The following is a 23767-nucleotide window of genomic DNA, read 5'->3' on the forward strand; positions in this document are numbered from 1 at the left end:
GGCTGGCAGAGCCGGGTCCCCGGTGAAGGGCGGCGGCGGCAGCCCCAGCCCCAGCCCCGTCCCACGGCCGGGCGCGGGGGCCGGGCCGGGCCCTGCCAGGTGGCGCCGCTCCCGCGCCCGGCCCTCAGCCGCGCTGGGCGCCGCGAGGGAGCGGCGGGAGGCGCGGTGAGGGCGGGCGAGACGCAGCGGGGCCCGCCGCCCGCCCGGATGTCCTCCCGGCGCCCTGCGAGGGGCTGGCGGCGGCGCCGGGCTTCCGCGTCCGGGTCGCGGCGGTGCCGGAAGGCGGTGCCGGCGCGGCGGGGCTGGGGGACACCATGGCCTTGCGGTGGTGGTGGCGGTGCGGCGCCTCCTCCCGCCGGGCGCCGCCGCTCGGCTCCCTGCCGCGCCTCCGCCCGCCGGGGCCCGGCTCCCGCTCCCCGGCGCCGCCGCCGGCCCCCAGCGCGGCGGTGAGTGCGGCGCGGCGGCGGGCGCCTGGAGGTCACCGGGAATGAATGGGGCGGCGGGGCGGGGGCCCGGGCGGGGCCTAGGGGTCGGGGCCGCCGCTCCTTCGGCCTTTCTCAGCCCCCGTCTTCCCTCCCGCCCGCCCGGGCAGCGCGAAGGCCCGAGGGCCGTTCCGGTGTGCGAGGGGCGGCGGGCGGGCGGGCAGCTCCCTGCCCGGGGCGGGGGAGGCCTTGCGGGGGGCAGGAGCGCTCTCGGTGCAAGGTTAAATACTGGCTTAAGGGTGTTGAGGGCAGGATTGGTTACTGTCGTGGGGAAGAACCTCTCGGACCCCTCTCTAGGTGGGAGCAGGAAAGCGATGCTCGTTAGCGCGACATTTCCAACGTGTTTGCGCGTAAGTTAGCGTTATGGGTTGTAACGGGGGGCAGTTCTGTCGCTGCGTTCGTTTACACCTTCCCACAAGGCCAAGCTGCTGCTCTGACCTGCAGTAAAGTGTTCTGACTGTGAGGTGCCCTCCGTCGTGCATGACCCGGGCTTACAGTGTTAAGCAGCAGCGTAAAGGAGAGAGTCTGTGTCCTCACCGAAGGAAGAATAGGAAGAGATCAGCTATTTTTTAACAACAGAAAATGGTGAGAGGTAGCAGAGAGTGAATTTATGAAGGTCTTGGCCATAGGGCTGGGCACTGAAGTCAGACAGCAGTGACTTTGATAAAATCTTTGATAAATTAGGGTTCCTCTTTTTCCTCTCTTTCCTGTGTCTCCTTGCCTGCCCTTTTTTCATCCTGTGCACAGGGAGGATGGAAGGGTGCCCTGGAGCCTGTGCGTTGCTCTTGTTTCTCTCCCTGCCTCCAAGGAGAGAGACTTCAAGTCGCTTACAAGGAGGCACTGAGGCATGAGGAGCAAGTTGGGGGAACTCTTCTCCAGTTCTAGGTCTCCTTGAGCATTTCTGCGCGAGCTTTTGGAGAGGAAGTTTAGTGAACGTGTGGATTGCAATGAGTTCAGGCTGGGTCAGCCCGCCCGGGCCCCTGAGTCAGCGTGCACTCCAGGGCAGGGCTGGGTAGTACTTGGCAGCGATGCCAGGAGCAGAGCAAAAGCTGCGTTTCCTTTCTCAGCTTATCTCTGCTGGAATCGTGTACCTGGGACTGTGCCTTCCCCCAGACTCCTGGGCTCAGTCTGCAGGGAGAGATCATTGGAGAGATTGCTGGGTTTAGAGGTTAGGTTCTTGACAGCTAGCAGGGAAGTTGTAGGTGTAAATTACCATAAGAATCAAGCTGAATTAAAATTACTTCAGGGGAAAACAAGGACATGTTCTTCTTCTGTTAGCGTAGTAGTTTACAGAAAGAACTCTTGTCCTTTCCTCTGTGCCTTGACTGGTGCAGTCCAGATTTATCTGCAAGACAGGGAACGTTTGAAAATTGCACCTCCCACAAGTGCAAAAGCAAGGTTTCATTAAGGAAGTGAACTGACACACCTTCTGGGCTGGTCCTGCAAGGGGAGAAACTGATTGGAAGAGTCAGTTTAAGTCAGAAGTTAATATACATATCAGCAGTTATGTCTCTGGTGATATGGAAGGAGATTATGAGATGCCCTTTGCTACTGGGTTGTTAAAATGGAGAAATAGAGCAGTGCTGATGAACAGACACTTGGTTTTGTAGGCAAATGTTTTCTGTCCGTTTGAAGTTCTATTAAATTAACCCTGATTTTTCTTTGTGCAGATGTGTCACTTTACCCAAAGAAGTTCAACTTTGTCATTTCCAAAAATATGTAACATATTTTGGCGGTAAGCTGGAGATTCATCTTGTTGTGTAATGGGTAAAGACATAGGTACTGGGTGAACTGGGTAGTCACACCTGCGAGCTGTAAACTTTGAAAATAAGGTTATGCACTCTAGTACGTAGTTGGATAATTCTGTGTAGACTGCTGCTGTGGTACTGAGTCTGAATCTAAGTCCTCCATCCTGGAGAGCAACTGGCAAAGCAAGAATGCCCCAAGAAAACCCATATGGTTCACTTTGAAAAAGGAAACATAGCAAGAGGCATATACTTCAACTTCAGGGAACATAAAAAAAAATCAGGCCTAAGCCTAATGCGTGTTAATGCATCCAGGTGGAGCTTTCACCCTTTACAAATGAACTTTGATAGCATCATCATGCTACCTGGAAGTATTGATTTAATTTATAATTTACAACGTAGCCGGCTGTGTAACGGAGAATTTTCAAATCCAAGTCAGGAATATTTTTCCAGGAGTATACAGGAGAAGGAAGAAAGTAACAGAATAATTGTGTTACTGGAAGATGAAGGCTTCATCTCCAAATGTATGCTATGCTATCGATAGCGTACTCAAAAGGAATACATTGAGAGCAATGTAATTTTATGTGTCTCAGACTTCTGTAATCTGTTAAGGGCAGGGGTTATTGTTTGCCAAATGCTGCACTTTGCCAACTCCTAAAAGTCTACGATAATCAATATGTAGCTGTGCTGTCCTTGCACCTTATTAGCTGGCTGAAAAGAGTGTTTTGATGCCTTCTGTTTATATTTTAGCAATTTGGTTAAATTTTGTGTGAGGGGAAAAGAGGAGGAGGAGGAAATGCTTTGAAATGTTTTTGTTTGAGGAATCAGGGAAAGTTTGCTTTTAACAGTGTTACTCTCTTGAAAAACACTGTCACCAGGTTTCATCATACAAGTATACCCCACTTGTGCAGCTGCAGTAAGACAGTTAGTGATGAAAAATACCAAGACCCTTTTCAACTTGGTAGAAAAGACTTGAAGAATCTCTATGAAGATATTAAAAAGGTAAGGGATTTTGGTGACTATTCTGGGATGTTGTGATGATTCTGATTTTAATAGCAACCATCACGTTGGAGGATAGTTACTGAAAGAATATTCTTTATGAACAGCTGTCTGAAACTTAAACTGAAGGCAAAGAGAGCATTTCTACATATCTTACAGAACCAGAATGCAATTTTTTTTCTCCTGATTTACATTCCCAGAATACATCATTTATGTTTCAGGTTACTCATAGTAATTTTAAAAACAGCTTCAGCTTACATTGCGTGGAGTGAATACAGGCAGTAACCTTATACATACATACTGTTTTGTTCACACTAAACAGATGGGCTTTGTGACTTTTATGCTGATATGTTCTTTTCCTTTTTATAGGAATTACTTGTATCTACAGCAGAACTTAAGGAAATGTGTGATTATTACTTTGATGGGAAAGGAAAGGCCTTTCGACCAATGATTGTGGTGCTAATGGCAAGGGCTTGCAACATTCACCATAATAATTCCAGGTGAGTCAGTCACTTTTAGTTAGATGGACATATATCGTACTTGAAATTTATCATTCATGTGTTCGCGAAAAATGTGTCTAGTAACTTTATGAAAATAAAAAGCTCCTCAGTAAAACCTGAATTTAAGTTCCATCGTGAAGCTGTATTTTTGTAGTTAGTGGTGCAAAAGGAACTACTGGGTTTATTACATGCTTCCATGTATAAAATTGTGGACTATACTGCAGTTGTAACTGGTGATGGGTAAATAATATTGCCAAATTCTGATATTTGTAAGGCTTTTAGTCAATTTTAGCTTCTTACATAAATGCTTTATTGGAACCTGTAATACTCCTTGAAACTATATGAACTTAATTAAAAGTATTTTTCATTTGTAGCCACTCCTGTAGCTATTAAACTCTTGTCACAGGTAAGAACTTTGCTGCAAGAAGAGACTTTCAGAGCTTATTTTTTGTTTTGTAATTATGCAGAAAAGCCTTTAAGTGGGTGGTGTTATTATATTCAAAGCTGTGAGACATTCAAAACGGTCAGAGATTACCTCTCCCTCCCCTCCAGGAGTGAGTTTCTACACTTTAATGTAAGATTCTAAGCTTAGAGGTGGTGTAGTCCTCATGTTCTTCAGGTTACTTGTCTTTTGAAAGCAGTTTTACCTGAGCAGAACATCATGCTCGACCTCTGCTCTCTGTCACTCCTTGCTCTGGCTGATTGCAAACGCTTCTCTCCACACATTCCTATCAGTTGCTAAGTTTGCATTTTGAGGAAAGATGTTGGCTGGAGTGTTCTCTGCCTTCCAGCTACGCTTCCAGTCTTCCCTAGTATCGAATTTCAAATATGAAACCTTTGCTCCCTTCCCAGAAGTGTTTCTAGACTAATTTATCAGCCTTAAGAGATTTCTCTCAGCTCTTGCATAATTTTTTCCTTAGCAGTAGGTTAATGCCTTGTTGGACTTGATTTCTACCTCAGAGCATAGCATATATTTTGCTGCTTGATATGGCACCTCTCCCGGTGCACCCCCTCCTACGTGAATATAATTTCGAAGGAGAAAGCAAAACCTACTTGGCAGTGTCCTGTCCTGTGTGTGCCAATTCTTCTTGTTTTAGGAAAACATTGTCTAGGGTTAATGAACTTCACTCCAGCCTGATTCTGTTCTCCATTCAGTACTGTTCCTTGTCATTGTCTTAGAGGTAGCAAAAGGAAAAATATTTGTTGTGAAACTCCTCAAGGATGTCCTTTGTCACAGCACTGATTGGCTTAATATTTTCATGAGTGATCTTGACATGAAAAACAGGAGCGTGATGATGGTACTTTTTGATGACAAAATCATTCTTGCTGACTGGCCATCCATGGTGTTATGAAAGGAAGCACAATAAAACAAAAATCTCTGCTTGAGCTTGGAGGCTCATGAGTGTCCTGTTAGGGTGTAACGCCAATGTGATTTGCAGCCACCTTCTCTATAAAAAACCTTGAAGTAATCCTAGCATGCATCAACCATAGTATATCCAGCTCAGCTACGAGAGTGCTGATACCCCTGTACAGCGCTTTGTGAGATCATCAGCATATGTGTGTTGTGTTCAAAAAAATATAAGTCCAGCTAGCTTCAGGGATGGACTGCAAAGATAATCAGGGAGAATGAAGGACTTGTGGTCTACAAATTTATTGGGAACAGCAGTGAAAGAGCTATTTAAGACAAAGGGTGATGTTGCCAAGAGGATGGAAACTTAGGAGGAGACTTTAACAACTGGGGCAGTGAGTTTTTGGAGCATCCTTCTAGTCAGAATAACGGGAAAAATGGTTTTATCTCATTCTAGGGTGTAGCATGAGAAGCTTATGAATGAAATTATGTAGTGTACATGCAATACTGAGAAGGCTGGAATTGATGTCATACAGTATAGGAGGTGAGCAGTGAATCAAAGACAAGAAGTAGCTGTAGAAAGAACTGAATTTGCCTTTGTATCCTCTAAGCATATTTGCTGTCTTTTGAAATATGTGTATGCTCATGGACATATTCACGTCCATGCGTTATGCTGTCTTGAAACCAGTTTTGAGACCTGCACTACGCCAGTGAGAAAGTGTTATCTCAGAGTTCAAGTGCCACATATGGCTGAGGCAAGTGTTTGCTTCGCGGTAGCCAGCCCTCAGCATAAGCACTCTGGTTTATAGATACCCGTGTCATTTGGCAGCTTTTGTGCATCTGTAGTAGTTTTTGTCAGCACGTCCAAACTATGTCTGATGTTTAAAAGCCTCTTCATTAATCTGAATGTTCCTTGTACAAGGACAGACCGAGTCACTATCTCTGTCATGTTGTTAATTCTGAGTAGGGAGAACAGAAATGTTTCAGCAAAGGAAGAGAATGAAATCCCAGGGTATTTACCTTCCTCTTCATTGCCTCATGCCACTTTTCTCTAAGCCTATGATTGTAATTAAAATTCGCATATGTTTATACAAGTCTTCAGTGATGACCGGCATCTTTTGAGGGTTGAATAGGCCATGCCAAAAGAATATGCTTTCATATTTTGGATACCCATTTACTGTGAGTTCGTGAAGTTTTACGGGCATTTTCTTCTCTTTTGCTTTTAAGCTTCTTGATGCAGGCTGTGTTACACCTGCTTTATATATACATATATTTCTAGTTCACACTGATACTGGTTTCATTATTGTTGCTTCTTAAAGCAGCATTGCTTCCAGGTGACAAATTGTTCTTCCAACGTTTTACTGTTTGTGAGGAAAATTGTATATGTAGAGAAAGAAACATTTCATATTTGTAACTCACTGCTCTGCTATAGACCTGAGGGGAAAAAAAACCTTGCTTCCATTCTGCTTCTCCTGATATTTTTTTTAAGATGTTTTTCCTCTTTCAACTTGTCATTTTCCTTAAAGCATTTTATTGTTCTTTCCCTCAGTTAATATTGATTCTTCTCCCAGACTTGTTTTTCTTTGTCAAAGCTTTAGTTCCCACACATGTAATCAAAAACACTGGCCAGAACATCTATAGACCTGTGGGGTGAGCCAATATCCTGTGCTGTTCATCCCTAGCATTTTTTTTTTTTATTCTGCCTCTGGGTTTTGTGTTACTGATGTTGAGTTTCTGCTTCATCTTGCTGCCGTTCTCAATGGTCACATAACTTGCAGGACGCAGAATGCTTTGGCCTGTTCTTTTGTTTTGATTTTTTTTTTTTTTTGGTGCAATACTAGTAGAAAAGGTAATACTCTTCCTTGTTTGGCAGTTAAAATAACAGGACACAACTTTGTAAGGTTATAGGTCCTGATCTTACGAGGCAGTCCACAGAGACCTCTTTGTCATCACAGAGCCCCACCAGAATAGCTGAGACTTCTCAAGGGAATGGAGGGGAACACCTAGGTAGCTCTGCTTACAGTTTAGGTGGCATGATCGTTTATGTTTAGATTTGAGGAAGGCTAGGTATTTAGAATGTCCTCGGCAGGTTAACTGTCTTTCTAGAGTGAGGTCACTTTATTGTAGTCATAATGAGGAGAATGACAGTTGTATAAAGAATCTGAACTATTATCAAAAAGATAAATGTCTGAGGCATTCCAATTGTTCTGTATTATGTTGGTTTTTTTCCCTTGAAGATCCAAGTGTCAGAAGTCGAACCCTGAGTCCTTAGGTCCCTTAGGCAATGGCTTTTTGCTTAATGATAGCAACTTAACTTTGTGCGAGAGGGAGAATTGTTGTAGAGTTTAAGCTGAAGTCATGCAAACCCTCAATTTCACACATCCTTGGCATTTCTTCACATACCTGTGTGCAGAATTTCACAGAATTATCACTTAGCCTGCCTGGACCTAATGTTTCTGTTTAGGGTGTATTCTCCAGAGGTGTTTGCAAATAGAAGTTTTTATTTCTATTTCTGCAACCAAAGTGAGAGAGACAAACAAATAAGAGAAGGCCAAAGAAGTACAGAGGCATCTCAATAGAGAAAATAGTGAGCACAAAGGATTTAGGGGGAAAAAGAGAAATAAATCCATCAAAATAGTGCAAGAAATACTTAAATATAATGACCTGGCTAAACTCAATAGAATAATATTTCCTAAAGATATGAGGACCTGCCAGCAACCTTAGTCCTCTTTTCTTTCACTCCTCCAAACCATGGTTGTCAGATGCATGTACTGTACGCTGTTTTTCAGCTCTTCTGTAATTTGCTCCTGTGTTAACACATTCCTTCTCTATGCTTCCCCTAGTTTGCAGTGCCTTTCTGTGTCACAGACTGTGTTTCTGAAATGGTCGTTTCTTTCAGCCACAGGGACTTAACAGCAAAAGCCTACTTTGAGGAGTGTGGTCATAACACAGAAATTGTGCAGGTTCTTTTCCATGTTTTCTGTCTTTAAATTGGCAATATTTACTTACTGCAAACACATTGCAAAGCTCTTTGTTGCTGAGTGTAAATACTTTTTTGTGTTGTTTTGAGTTCTATGACCCTGTCCCCGCCCCCTTTTTTTTTTTTTGAAGAGGGATATCTGGAGGGAGAAGTGTGTTTGGTTGTTTTTTTAACCTGTAAGATCAACCTTGGTCTTGTTCACTGTCCACGAAACAAGTTCTGTAATGGAAAAGGCCTCAGGATACCGTAGGTCTATAAAAGCTTATCACAGAATCAAGCAGGGCATCCTACTGAAAAACAGAACATGAGCAAGGACTTATACATGCATTATATTGATTTTTAAAAAGATAAATTTACGATTGTATCAAAATTTTGTGTAAATCTGTATCATCTTGGGATGTCTTCACTTTGAGAATGACCTAAAAATGGCATCTTTCCACTTACTGGACTTGTGGGGACCCAGTTATCTATTGACTTGAGTTACTGCTACTTTTTGCTTTTGTTTTGCAGGCGAAGCAGAATGAAAAATGGCAGGGAATGAGAAGGATCCTGTTTCTTGTGTGTTTTCCCTAAAATAGGCATGTTCTGAGTCAGAATTACTCTCACAAGATGTTCGTAGGAAACTATTGCAAAATTTTTTGCCAGCGGTGGGAAGAACTTTGCTTGAGACCTTGCAGAAACAGTAGTTTAAAAAAAAACCCCTCAGGTTAAATTATCATGTTTGATATAGCATTCTGGGGACCAGACACATGAACCATGAGCATTCCTATGCCATTTTTAGTCATTGTCAGAGATGAAATGCACTATAATGCAGAACTTTTCAAAACTTGCTTTTGAAATGTCTGTCCTTGTGCTGTCTTCATACTACTAAAAGATTTTGGTGTGTTGGTGAGTGTTGCCATTTACTGCTACTTCCCAGCAGGAAGTCCAGTCTGCTGACATAATTAATGAAAAGGGGAGTCCCCAAAAGGAGACCAGTGCATGAAAGAGGCTGGAGACCTTTACAGTTATTTGAAGGTAAGTTCTCCTACTTAGTAACAATAGTTTATTTTGGAAAACTACTTACACTGAACTAGCATTTGACTAAATTACTAGTCCGCAGTAGAACTTACCTCCAAACAACCGTGAAGGTTTCCAGCTCTTATTTTCTGTTGTTTAAAAACCACATTTTCACAGCCTGTGAGCCACACATCCTGCTATTGTTCAGGATGTAGAACTCCCACTGACAGCAATGCAGAGTTCTGCATAGAGGTAGGTGTCAGAACGCAGTGTTATGTCAGCAGACTGCAAGATGTTCTTTCATTTTGTGATTAATCACTAGATTTTAATAGACATAGGCAATGCAAGAAGATTTTAAATGCCCTTCAGCTGAGCTGAAATTATTATCTTCTGTTTCTCTCAGTTCTTTTTCTGTTCTGCTGGAAAATAGGGTGATTTGCTCTGTTATCTGTATACCAGAAGTAAGGTATCTATATATCAGAAATAATTTTTTCTTTTGTTGGTGGGTTTTTTTGGTAATTGGTTTGAGGTCTTTTCTTTTGTTGGGTTTGGTTTGGTTTGTTTTAACGACCATGTGGGCTTGTTACAGCTATAAGGCAAGGCTGACTGGGATAGGCATTTCTGGGATCCTGCATGCAACTCATGATGAAAACAGGTAGAAAAAGATAGATAGAACAAGGTAGTGGCAGTTGGATACTAGGGTAGATGGTCCTTTGTGTGAGGTAGGTTGGCTTTTTTTATGTTCATTTTTCTAACCTTGATCCCTAGATAATTGTTTCTATGTTCTTCCATTACCTTCTTTTCACCTAGTTTAAAACATAAAGTAGGTGTGAACTACTGAGAGTTGAATCATCAGTGTTAGATTTTTCCCAAAGGCTGAATTTCAGGCCAGGTAGTTAGTGTTTACAGTCCTAAAGTGGTTGCAGGATAACTCCAGTTAATTCCTCAGGATTTTGAAGAACCTCTGAAGTCTTAAGGTAATCGGATAAGATAAAGGATAAGATCCATGAGTTATGTCTTTCAAATGTAGAACACAGGTTTCCCTGCCGCTCATCTCTCCAGCTTGCTGGTTAGTAGAGTTAGCCAGCTTTGGAGAGTTTGTGATGCCGAGTCTTATAGGTAGAGCAACACAGAGATAAGGAAAACTTAAAACTCTTCTACAAAGCTATCTGTCATTCTTTTCTCTGCCATTTTCCAGATTTCCATCTCCTTGGAACCAAGCATGCTGTGCTATTTATTGCAGTCTGGATTTAGAGGGATTAGAGTCAATAACTCAGGAGTTTTGCAGTACTGTTAATGCGGCAAGGCAGAAGCAGACCTAATAAGGATGGATCGTCCCATTGCACTTACTGTACTAATGTGATCTTACTTTCTCTTGTCTTCCTAATTCCAGGTTTGAAAGATGGGGTTCAGACCATGGAAAAGCTGCGACAGCTGTTTTCAGAGAAACATTATTTTGTTTGGTTTTAGTAGAGATTTCTTTTAGTGTATTGCAGCACATGTAATTGATTTAATTATTTGACAGTTCTTGTTTTTTATTTCAGGGAGGTGCAAGCAAGCCAGCGTTCTGTGGCCATAATTGCTGAGATGATCCACACAGCTAGCCTAGTTCATGATGATGTTATTGATGATGCAAATTCTCGCAGAGGAAAAATGACAGTCAATCAAATTTGGGGAGAGAGGAAGGTGAGTTTGCTATTATGTGTAAGACTTGCCTTTGAGTTTCAGCAGAGCACAAATACCTAGGGTTTTTGTCACATTACTATGCTTAGGCACAGTCTTGGGATATGCCAGAAAAAGTATAAAGAAGTGTGTACAGATTGTGGCTAAGACAAATGTGTGTTCCTTTTCTGAACTGTTGGAAGTATTAGATAATGTATGCTTGTGGTGTGATTCTTGCTGATTTTACATGCCCTATGCCATTCTCTGCAGTGCTGTTGGAATACTTTGAACTTGTCTCTCATCCAGAACACTATAGGTTACCCTGATTCAGTAATAAACACAAAAAAGTTTTCTGTCAGCATGAACATTTTTTTGAGGTGTTTTTTCATAAAGCATTAAAAGGAAGGTCTTAATCAGAAAATGCAAGGAAAGAAGTACGCTGCTGACGCATCAGAACTTATCATGGCAATTCAGAGCTGACATGGCGTAAGAGTCACAACAGAATGGTCAAATAGAGAAGTAATGTTCAGAAAAACTTCACAAGCAAACACGTATTCAGATATTGCATACAGGGAGGACAGTGCTTATACAGAAAATGATAAACGGCACTATAAGATAGGGATTCAAAAATGGTTCCAATTTTAATATTTGGTTATCTTCTGTTTTCTCACTGTTGCAATGAGATATGTGTGCTTTATGTAGGAAAATGATGTGATGTGAGTAGACAGGCCAAATAAAGGAAATTGTATTGTCTGTACTAACACTTACAGGAAAAGACTTAAAAGATGAATTTTTTTTTTATTCTTAGGCTGTTCTAGCTGGTGACTTCATCCTCTCAGCTGCTTCCGTAGCTTTAGCACGAATTGGAAACACTACTATCATCTCTGTTCTAACTCAGGTGATTGAAGATCTGGTGCGTGGTAAGGTCTTTTTCTATTTTTATCTTCAGATTTGCTTGCCTAAGCAGTAAACCCACAAATAAAACCTCCCATCTGTGCAACTTTTCAGGTGAATTCCTCCAGTTGGGTTCCAAGGAAAATGAGAATGAGAGATTTGCTCACTACCTCGAGAAGACTTTTAAGAAGACTGCGAGTCTTATAGCAAACAGTTGTAAAGCAGTATGTACGTCTGTCTCTTCTAAAGTTAACATACCATACTGTGAGCTTCACAGCTAAACTTCTAGTTATTGCTGTTTTCTCTGGAGACCCTCCAAAGCAAACCCTTTAAGTGGTATTCTGCCAAAATGTGAATGGGTTTGAGATTGTGCGTTTTATCACAGTTCAGCTGTGTAGCCTCCAATATTGGTTTTTCACTCTTTCTTTTCTGTTTTATATTCATACACAGATCTATTGTTATCCTCACTTGAATCAAAATAAGGTTCACAGTGGCAGCCTTTAATTTATGAAATTCTGCAACTTTGAGACAGTGTTTTTAATCTCGGTGGATAATTCTTGAGCCTATAATTTGATTTTGTCTTCTTTGACATCTGGTCCCACTCATTGGTGCTGAGTGGGACCTTAAATGATAACAGTTGGAGGAAACAACTAATTGTGTATCCTCTACATTACTTTGTAAAAGAACAGAAGCATGTACTTCTTGATTTGTTTGGGGTTTTTAATTATCAAGTGCTGTATCCAACCCTATCTGTCATTCAGTTCTGTTACTTCATTACAAAAAGATCTGATTCAAGATGATGTTCTTATTCAAAAAAACATGTTTAGTTTTAGTGCAGAAAATGGAGAAGGTGAGCAATATCTCACCCCAAAAGAGTTATACATTTATTTATTTATTTATTTATTTATTTATTATTAAAGGCGGTATAGCTGGTGTATGCTATAGCAAGAGGGAGTTCTAAGAGAATTAGACTAAAAATCATTGCTAGTGTTAGTCATCCTCCTTTGTTCTCAGAGAACTGGTACATTTGTGCAATAGACAGCAGTAGAAAATTGCTTAAATCAAAAGGATAGAATGAGAGACACAGATTTTGTGGGGAGGGAAAACATCTTTCATTCTAGTTGGAGGAAAGAAATTAAGTCTTCTGGATTGTTCATGGTAATGGCAATATGACCCTGGCAAGAATTTCCCTTTGCAAGTCTTCATTTATATTAGTGGGCAATTGGACTAGTAAGGAGCATCACGTTATTCTGCTACTGCAGTAAAAACATACAAGTTTTTATATTCACTTTGACAATCTTCCTAAAAGAACCTTCACAGATAGAAGAAGAAACCAGCTTCCCACTGGGTGGATTCTCCTTACAAATGTGCTATTTTTAGCTTTTTCCTTTTCATAACTCACAAGAGTTAGGGATTTAAGCACTTCCCTCCAGATTGTGGCTGTGATGCTGGTGAAGGGGGTGTTTGTCTGCTTTTCTTCTAGTGGTTGTTCTGAGTTGTTCCATTGCCGAATTGCTGGAATTTTATATGCAGTAAAATTTATGTTATAAAGGAAAAACAAGAGGGAGGTCTGTCTTTACGGCAAAACCATACTTGTTGCACACAGTAGCAATGACTTGTATATATATGTCTCCTTCAGTTTCTTTCTGCATGGATTAGGAGAACTCTACTGAGAGCAGTGAAAAGGGCATTTGGGGGGGGGATTTGGGGGGTTTTCTGAGGGTGGGTGTTGGAGTTTTGTTTAGGTGGTTTTGGCTACTAAGGAAAAGGATGGAATTGGAAGGGAGTTCTGTTTTCTGTAGCGAAAATGATAAGCAGGATCATCAGTTTTAGCTTGAAAAGAAATTCAGTTGGGGAATCAAGAGTATTCGCATCTTGTTTTCAGGGACAAAGCTAAGGAGAGAGATTATTGATTTTCAGAACATCAGTTAGAAGCAGGCTTGTGTGTCGCTAGAAGCAGTTCAGTTCCTGTTAATGGTAGGAAAAAACAGTCGTTTGTTTCTGTGCATAAATAAGATAAAAGTATTAACTGGAAATAAGATGTCAAACAAGTTCAGGTGGCATCTTGGAATTCTACAGTGTTGTACCTTAGAGATGTAAGAGTAGAGTATTCCTGGAAAAATCTCTGAAGAAGATAAGATAGTCTGTCAACACTGGTCTAGTCGCTGTACTAGATACCTTCTGCATCGCCAAAGCATTACTGCATTTAAATCAAAAGTCCTTTAAGTTAGCAAAATAATTTTTTTATGGACAGAACAGTCTGTTCAAGATGCTAGAGCCATCCTAGTATCCAGTTTATTTCTACAATAGTTCTGCATGGGGGAATGTTACCGAAGTTGCAGTCGAAGTAATACATTGCAAAAGGAAATGGTGGCAGGCGGCCCAGAGAGTCACTGAAGCTTTAGTTACTGAAAGGCATTTTTCAGAGAAACACAAGAGGTGACTTTGGTTCAAGAATTCAGAAACAATAAAGCTGAAGTGGAATTTCTATTAGTCATCAAGCAAGCTGGAGATGGCGAAATAAGCTGAGCAGGTTCTCTTCCTGTCTTTTTTTTTATCCTGCTGTAATGTGAATTCCTAACCCTCATAAAGCTGTTTATATTTTGCATAGCTGTTTATATTTTGCATAGCATACTTTCAGAAGAGGGATTAAATCACGCTTGTTTTGAGATAAGTGTGAAGTTGCACTAGAGATTCTTGATTTCTCTATTAAGAGAAAGCATGCAGCCTCCACAAGTAAGGCAAGGCTGTGTATGGGAGGTCTGCCTTAGGGACCAAAGAAAAGGAAGAGTCTGCAGCTCTGGATCTACCTGTGAGCTCCTGCTTTAACTAGTTCATAGTTTGGCGTGTGCACAGGGCTCCATCAGAAGAACCTACCAGGGTGTGGAACTGGTGTCTAGGAAAATAAGACCTCTGACCACCACCAGCAAAATTGATCCCCCCAGTCCAACTAGGCATGCAGACTACAATAAAGTCCAATGACAGATGTAGAGTAATATCATCAGTAGCATCAGATATTATGGTCAGCTGGTATATTTCCTTACTTATTATTTAAAATACAGTAACTCCTTTGGGAGTATTTCTTCTTTGTAATGTTTGCTATGAAAAAGATTAGCATAAATATATCACAGATATTCAGGCAGATAATCACCACTTCTGTAAAAGTACAATTCTTCATAAACAATTACTTGGTTAACATGTTAAAATATTAATAATAATTTGAGAAAAGGTCAAATGCATGAAAATGCAGACTCAGGACAAGATAGTTGTCTGCTGTGTGGGGTGGCTCCTGCTGGGTAGATATCTTCCTCTCCTACATAGGCCTTCATAGCCCCCTTCCTAAGAGTAGTTACCAAAAAGGATTTGAAGAGCCTGGAGGAAAAGTCAGTGGCGTGCCCTGCAGCAGTGAAGCATAAGCACACACCAGGCTGCATCGCTACCAGCGTAGCCAGCACATCAAGGGAAGTGACTGTTTTCCTCTGTTCAGCACACGTGAGACCTCGAGGCTGGGCTCCCTCGTACAAGACAGACATTCACATTGTGGAGTGAGTTCAGTGAAGGGCCACCGTGATGGCTGGGGGCTGGAGCAAGTGATATGGCAAGAGCTGGTTTTAGTCTGGAGTAGAGAAGCCTCGGGGGGAATCCTCTTGGTGTCTCCAGCTGTGTAATGGGAGAGTGTAGAGAGGATGGAGAGATGCTCGGTGAAAGGACAAGTTGTACCATGGAAAAATTCCATTAGCTATTAGGAAAAATTTGTCCATGAGGTTGGTCAAACGCTGGAACAGGTTGCCCAGACAGCGTGGGATCTTCATCCTTGGAGATGCTCCAAACTCAACTGGACACAGCCCTGAACAACCTGATCTAACTGTGAAGTAAGCTCTGCTTTGAGGAGATGACTGGACCAAATAACTGTCAGAGTTCCTTTCCAACCTAAACTATGCTGTGATTCCACTGGAAAGAGGAACAGTGCTCCTGCCTGGAAAAACAGCAGTGGATGAGCCATGAATGAGAAGGCAGGATCCTAACTGCCTCAGAAGATGGGCGTGGAGGAGAAAGGCTGGAAAAGGGGAAGATTTTAGAGCCTTTTCCTTTCCATGGTGCCCACAAATGTAGGAGTGTGAGAGCAAGCATCTCTTGTACTGTTTATACGAGCGTATCCCTGCCCAGCAGCCTGTTTTCCTCTCTGACTTACAGGACACTGGTAGATGTGCAAGTGCTTTCAACTCCAGCTGCCGTATTCTCACATGATAAATAACAGAGCAGGATATATCTACCCAGAGCTGATGATAGAATATTTTATGGATGTGAAATTCAGTAAAGAGGCAGAGAGTGGTTTATAGTCTCTCATGTAACATAAAAGAATAGAAACAATTTTTTATTTTAAAAAGTGCGTTTGAAATAATGCCAAGCAGATTGACTAGCTTTACTGAATTCAAAGAACCTTTCTAAAGAATTTGTTCCACTTGGTATTAGGAAGGATTTTTCATCATGATTTAGTGGAGGACTAGTCTGAATTCTTGCAACATTAAATTTGTAATTAGCCAGTCATATCAGGGGAACTATAGGATGTTTTCAAAGGGTGAGCTTTATCATTTAAACATATATCATTATATTGACATTGTTATCCTGATTCGTATTTTTAAATGCGTGTTATTACCCCAGTGTGGCTTCAGTTAAACTTCATCACTCGGAGCGATGGGCTGCCTGCGCCAAGGCTGCCTGCGTGTCAGTGAGTGTCCAGGTGGGGGCAATAACCCGCAAGAGCAGTTTGGGACATTGGCTCCTGAAGGAAGGAGCTCCTTGGTAGACAAGCCCCAGTCATGTTGCAGGTTTATGATGTCGTCATGGTCAGAGAGTTGCCCACCTGAGGTGTGATAGGCATATCAATCTCTGGGATATTTTTTTTTTTTTTTGTCTTCAGAAATGTTCATAACCTGACTAAGAGCTATGAAGGTCTTCTCTTGCAAAGATGCAAGAATTAATTTTGCATTGATGAATTTTTGCTTGTGTTACATTCTGTAACTCATGCTTCTGTTTTTTAAATGTACATATACTGCTGTGATTCTTTAGGTAATGTCTGCGTTCCCAGAAAACTGTCCACTTACAGGAATAGCTCTGCCCTGACCTTCCAGGTTAAATGAGAAAGCTCCTCTCCTTACACGGCACTTCCCCTCCCCATCTACCAACTTGTGCCCACTCTGACCCTTTGCCATTAACCAGGATTTTGTCACTGTTCTACTGAATTCCAGATTTTAATTCTTCACATGAAATGTGGTGGTAGGTAAAGATTTCGTTGAAGCAGCGTAGATGCAGTCCCCCTGCCTTGCTGATATTTGATTTATATTACAGAAGCAACCAAAAGTTTGCTGGGCCTGGTACAGCAGTAGAAGATGTTAGCTCTTTGGGGCAAATACTGCTATTTAACAGACAAGCATCAAAAGGAGGATAAAAGGGCAAAATGTTCTAGTTTGATAGTCCCTAGCAACGTCTATTTAAATATCTCATATTTGCAGTTCACTCTGTTTTAATAGCCTTCAGGATGTTGTATGATTAGACATAAGTAGCATTATTTTCCTGCTATACTATCCTCCTCTTTTAAATAAAATTGGGAAATGTGAGATGCTGTTAATGCCTCAGGCATCCAGATTCCTCTGGGTTTTAACTATTATCCACGGATGCAGGTTATGACTGGGAAGTGCTCTGACGCTCAGTTACGAAATGCACTGATGCATGAAATAGTCTCTAATCTTCTGCGAGTTGCATTGCATTTATTAGGATGTAATGTTGTTTCTTATTTCCATCTTCATGTTCACCTTCAAAGCTACTACTTTCGTTTGGGGTTGGGTTTTTTTGTTTGTTTTTTTTTTTTAATGATCCTACCTTACATAGTCTTAAAGAGGAATTTTTATATATATATATATATATATATACACACACACACACACACACATATTTTTAGGTCGTGTGGTTTTCCTAGCATGTATTTTTAGTCTTACATTAAGTAAAATGTTTCGTCACTCCTTCCGTTAGTCACAGCAGATTTGGAATGTCTGCAGTAAACCAGGATGGATTTTTGCCCCCTGCTCCTAATTGCTTTATTGAAGGCTGAAATAAATCTGAGTATTTAAATATAACCAACCTCATTTTGCAAATCAATACGTAAACGCAAAAGCGCCCTTACTTTGAAGCAAGATATTAATTCTCAAATCTTAGTTTGTGTCCTATATTTTTGCTTTGTGGAGTTTATTCAGCAAAATTTCTGTCTCTCAAGTAGTCGATTCCTTTATCTGTACTCAATTAAAATGTTTTATTTGTTTATCTCAGTTTAGTGATACTTTTGTCTAGCTTGGTGTACTTTCTTCATTCACTGTCTTTTCTTTGCCACTAATTATCCCTTGGTACCTTTGTCTGCAAGCTAATCAGCTCATCTTCCTGAGCAATTCAGTTATAGTTAACATCACCCTTAAAAATAGCCCTCCTTATCTCAACTGTCCATCCTATGCTGGGTGCAACACGTCCAGTTTTGTGGATCTTTTATGAGGCATGTAATGTCCATTTATCTGTTGTCTGACCTCCAGTTATCCCCTGGCTGATTTATATATGTAATAAATTTAATTCCCCTGTCACTGGACTGTATGTGACTACTAGCCTGCATGTGCAGTGCATCCACATTTCTTCTCTCTTCATCCTTGCATTATAATTTCTAAGTCTGATAAATATTTAATAAAGCTAATCTCTTTCCAGACCTGAATATATTTTTAATACTGCACTGCTGTTCAGCCTTGTTTTCTAATAAGCTTGGCTGTTTGTGTGTATCCATGATCGGAGATAAGCAAGAATGTGATACTGAATCAGCTTTTTTTCCTTTCCCAGATCCCTGCTGTCTGTGCTTGCTGTGTCACACCTATGGTCAGAGACTCAGAGTGGATGCTAACTAAAGCTTTCTATTGACTTGGGTTTTCTTTCTTTTCAGGTTTCAATTCTAGGCTGCCCTGATCCCAAAGTTCATGAGATTGCATACCAGTATGGAAAAAATGTTGGCATAGCTTTTCAGGTAGTGCTTTTGTTGAACTAAAGGGAATCTAAAATCTAAACTTTTCCAAGCTGCCTTAGAAATCAAAAAGTGGGCTGTCCTAATCCTTTCTATAAATCTTCTCTTAACAAGGATTAATCTGTATTTAGTTCTCATTTAAAAAAAACATAAGTAAGTTAGTTTTAAAATAATCTGTATGTTTATCTCTTTCCAGCTAATAGATGATGTGCTGGATTTTACATCGTGTGCCGACCGTCTGGGGAAACCAGCAGCAGCAGATCTCAAGCTTGGATTGGCCACAGGCCCTGTCTTGTTTGCTTGTCGACAGGTAAGTCAACGGGAATCTATGTCCCCAAAACAAAAAGCGTCCACTGCTCTTCACAGCACACACAGAGGCCCAGCTCCAACACATCAAGTCTACAGCGTAAGTGATGGGCATGGCCTGGGCACGTGTGAAAAATCAGTGTGTTCAAGATCAGCTGGATTTAGTGTGCACACGCATGTTCTTTCAGACTGAGAAACACCTTCCTACACAACTCCTCTTCCCATTAGGCCCTTGTATGAAAAGCAGCACTAGTCTTTTGCTGCCCCAGTTCAAATGCTTAACCTTTGCAAAGGGGCAGGTATTCAGGGAGTTTTTGCACGTTTTCTGCAGGTTATTCCTAAGTAGCTTCTTGCTTATGTTCTTTCCCGAGACATCTTGTTCTCCCCAGGCACGACTACATATGTAGACTTTTTGCCACGTTCTGGGCTTTGTATCTACCCTGGGGCCAAGAACTTAAATCTCTGCCTAGCTTTTAGGTGGGCACCTCTATTTATTGGATTTGATCTCTTCATCTCTTTGTCCTCCAGTCTTATCCAGTTATAAATGTGGGAAGCTCTCCCTTCTGGAGGTAAATGTAATAGTAGTTCCAATAAGAGAAAAAGGAGTATCATAAATAAAATAAGCTTAAAACTGGTCAAGATTTTTAGTGGCTTAAAAATGGTTTGGAGGAGTACAAGGAAAACAGAAGTGCCAGCAGCACCGAAAGAAACACTAAAATTGGTGCTAATCCATAAAAGAGGAAGAAACTGGTTTAACGCACCTTGCTCAAGCTTCTGGTTCACCTGAGGAAAGAAGATTTGGGACTTAGGAAGCAGTCCTTCCTACCAGACTTCACAGCATGATATAAAAACTGGCACAACTAGTTCCAGTAGAGCTCTAGTCTGTGCTCTCTCACTGGAATTGAAATCTCAGAGCTTGACATGGGAGGTTTTAAATCATTTTAAAAAATATACAAATTTATGACATTTCCCTCCCACTCTTTCTTAAAGAGCCCGGGGAGGGAGGAGGTGGAACATACGCATGTGTTTGTTTCCTCATCCTTTGGGCATTTACAAGGACATATATCTCAGAAAAGGCAGGAAAGCAAAGAGTATCAGCCACTTAAGAATGCAGACGAATGCATGCTGAGAACAACCTCCTCCATATTCTCAGTTCCTCCCCACAGCCTCATCTGGAGGATTCACAAACTTGTTCTTGAATCATTATTTCAGAATTGGTTGATAAGCAGCAGGATCTTGTTAGTCATCAGCAACCGGAGTTGTCTAAAGAAAGGCGAGAGACTCATGTACAGAAAGAGGATGCAACTGTGAAATGGTTTGTTTGTTTGTGTGTTAAAGCTACTTGTACAGAGAAACAAGGACATGTTGCAAATACTCTGGTTTTGGCAGAGAATGGGTGACACTGATTCTCTTGTGGGTGTTGAATTTTCCATTTTTTTTAATTAAAGCTATTATTTATTTGTTTGGGTTGGCTGTCTCTGACTTTCAACTTCATCTATCATTTAATTAGGTTTGTAAGATAAATGAGTTCATAATACGGAAATACAAGACAAGAAAAATCTGTCAGTTCTGTTTTAAAATCTCACTTGTTCTTTGTAGGTCGCTTTTAAACGCTTTTCCTCATTTATATCTTTGATAGATGGGAAGCGTACGTTTTTGCATTGAAAGATAACTTGACCATCTTGCAAAGTTTTCCGCATTAACCGGAAGGCTTCTTTGCTGAAAATTTCCTGCTGTTTTCAAGAAACTGGAAGAACAGCACTACAGACTTACTTAAGTGATATATAAACAAAGTATAAGTGCTAAAAAAATTTGGAGCTTCAACAGACACTTATCTGTGCTGCTACTAGAAGATGTTTCATCTATTTGTATCTGAGAATAAAAACTCCTGAGCCAGGACTTGAAGATAGTCCAAAATGTAACCGTTAGTTATAGGCTGTCTTTTCTCTTGAAATTAATATTACTGCTGTGCTGCACACCATTTAATATATCTGGTAATCCTCATGTTGTCTTCTTGACAAACATACTTTTAGTTCTTGATGTGCTCTGGATCTTCAGTGACAGCGTTCTTTTCTTCTTGTCCTGTTCTCTCCCCTCCCTCTGAAATACATCTTTGTGCATTAGAATATTAAGGAGAGGCCTTTATAAAAAAAATATTTAGCTTGATGTGAGACCTATTTATTCAGTATTTAAATTAGTTCACTCAGTAAAAAAACAAACAAACAAAACACCCAGTATTTTTTAAGGAACTACACTAGTATACGCTAAGTCTAAAGCCACTCTTAAACTAGTACGGGTGAAGGATGAGGGTTTATTTTTATTATAAGCATTCCTGTCAAATGGTTATATACTGCCTGTTAAATCTGCAGAACTGCAGGTTTAGTGCTTTAGATCCTTCAGTGCTTAAACATAAAAAGTGAAAGCGTATGCATCCTATATCATTGTAAATATGAATAATATGAAAATGGATTATATGAAGATTGCAATTAAATTGTCATTACATGGGAAGAAAGCTAGGATCTAGAGAAAGCTAAGTATGAGTCACCAATAAACTTCTAAATGTATCTTCCAAGAAGACTACCTATGAGTAACAGGGAAATGTCACAACAGTGAGGGATGCTACACGTTTGTTCCCTAACAAGTTTGCAGATCTACGGTTTCAGGACCAAAGGTGTGCAAGGAAAGCAGATCATTGTTTACAAGTGTACGGTAATAAAATCATCTTTGTTTGACTGTAAGCCTTTCAGACAAGATGAACAAATGCCTCTTCCCTTTAAAAAAGAATTCTTCTGCAGAGTAGCTGCCTTGAGTTGTGGCTTTAGTTTGTTAAGCACCAGGTTTTTCTATTTCTGGACTGTCTGAAGAAAGTGCCTGCATGTTTGGATAACTGATGCAGTGACTTTCTCGGATAACTGACTTCAGTTATCATCTACCTGATTTGTAGGGAACTGAGTGTGCAGTACTAACTACACATTCTATGTGACTGAAAACAAAACATATTATAGTTGTCATTTTTCTCTTAGAAAAATTTGTCCTGAGCTTTCCACCTGTGTATATAAAATACCAGAGCAATAGAAAACGTAATTGACTGTTAACAGTCAAAGGTATCATGAAGGGTTTTACAGGTTGAACTGTGCGATATAACAAACCGCCTGGGTTCTCTGTTGTACTGTGGGGGAAGAGGTGCTGCTTCTAGGTGTGCCGACACTAACCACCATTTGTGATATAAGAATACCTGAACCAGATCGTACACCTGGAAGTAGCCGCATCAGAAACTACCCCACTGGATCAGCTGCCTAACATGATGAAATGGCAGGTGCTAACTTTCGCTACCAACTGGCTGCAGCTAACAGAGCCAGCCAGTTTAAGTTTTACATGCTTGGGCTTTGCTGTACTACACTCTGATGCAGATTGCAGGTATTAACCTACAGCTATACCTGTAGCAACGACAGCGGCAGGGGAAGAGGTCTGTACTTTGGGTTTTTTTGACCTTAGCATGGCAGGCAGCTACATGGAAAACAACTCATAAGCAGTACAAAACCTTCTCCCTTTGTGCTTAGTTTCCAGAAATGAATGCTATGATAATGAGACGATTCAGTAAGCCAGGAGACGTTGAACGTGCTCGGAGATATGTGTTGCAGGTAGGCCTGATGCCAAGTATTTCATTCCTGAAGTGCTGTCCCTGCTGAAGTCAGTCTGAAATTAATTGCCTCTGAAGTAAAACGGCAGGGCTGCATTTTCAAATGCATGTGAAATAGCGCGCTACATACAGCACCAAGTTAGTACTCCTCTGCTGTCTTACCAGCACAGCGTTTTAGCAGAAATGCTAGGTACTGAAGAGCTGCTTTTTTTCCCTCCCATAGCATAAAATCCACATAATAAAAGTAAAAAGCTTGTGCATGAAGTCAGTTCCTTCAGCTGGAGAGTAGCTGTATCCAACACCTGGTGTAAGCGGCACGTAATTACCAGTCAGTCTTGTAACTCCAGTGCATGCTGTGTTATCAGTTTTAATTGACTCTGGACTGAAAAGACTGAGTAATTGTCTGTGCAAAATTAATACCTATTTTTTCAGGATAGCATGGTTTTTTGTACATCTCTATTTAGGGCAGGAGGGGAGGGGTTAAACCATTAGTTTCTAATCCTACTGAATAGTACGTTATTAATACCAGTGTTGTTTTGTAAGTATACTTCAGTTTAGCATGGATGAGTTTCAATATTTTGACGCTTTGGGCAAGAAATGTAGGATTCAACAAGTACAGAATAAATTTCCCCTTCAGGATGTAACGAAGGGTTCGGGTCCTTACTGACCTTAAAACTTCCCCCTGTAACTGAAGAGGCAAAAGGCAGGCTGACCAGTTCTCCATTACCTTTAACTGTCTTCTTGCATAAGAGTGACGGCGTGCAGCAAACAACCTACCTCGCCCAGCGCTACTGCCACGAAGCTACAAGAGAGATCAGTAAACTGCGGCCATCCCCTGAAAGAGAAGCCCTCATTCAGCTGACGGAAATGGTACTCATGCGAGACAAGTGAGAGAACTCCTTCCACTCGTTCTGGCAGCTACTTACCAGACTGTGCCTAAATTTACTTCAAAAATTATTTGCTTCCAACACAGGCTACCAAAAATTATTTTTTTAAAAAACTTTTTTTGGGGGGGGAAGTTCTACCTTTTTTTAAAAACAAAAGTTTAAAGTGTTTTATTGTGGGAAGCCATACAATTCAGAGCAAATCAAACTGTGCTGTACAATTGTTTTAGTGGGGGCTATTAATTGCGGGGGCTGGGGAAGATGTTTACATGTTGAT

General features: G+C 41.0%; 1 protein-coding gene across 1 annotated transcript; it reads left to right on the forward strand.

Annotated features, from left to right (window-relative positions):
- Positions 1–314: 314 nt before the first annotated feature.
- Positions 315–23692, forward strand: PDSS1 (decaprenyl diphosphate synthase subunit 1; the record flags this gene model as incomplete). The annotated part of the gene is made up of 11 exons (XM_082311325.1): positions 315–446; positions 2153–2217; positions 3106–3229; positions 3596–3726; positions 10598–10739; positions 11524–11635; positions 11724–11833; positions 18583–18663; positions 18857–18970; positions 22527–22607; positions 23357–23692. 11 exons carry the CDS (start codon positions 315–317, stop codon positions 23495–23497), a joined length of 1233 nt encoding a protein of 410 aa, XP_082167451.1. The 3' UTR covers positions 23498–23692.
- Between the last annotated feature and the right edge of the window lie 75 nt (positions 23693–23767).

This window comes from Platalea leucorodia, assembly GCF_965183815.1.
Source record: "Platalea leucorodia genome assembly, chromosome: 1".
Classification (NCBI taxonomy): Eukaryota; Metazoa; Chordata; class Aves; order Pelecaniformes; family Threskiornithidae; genus Platalea; species Platalea leucorodia.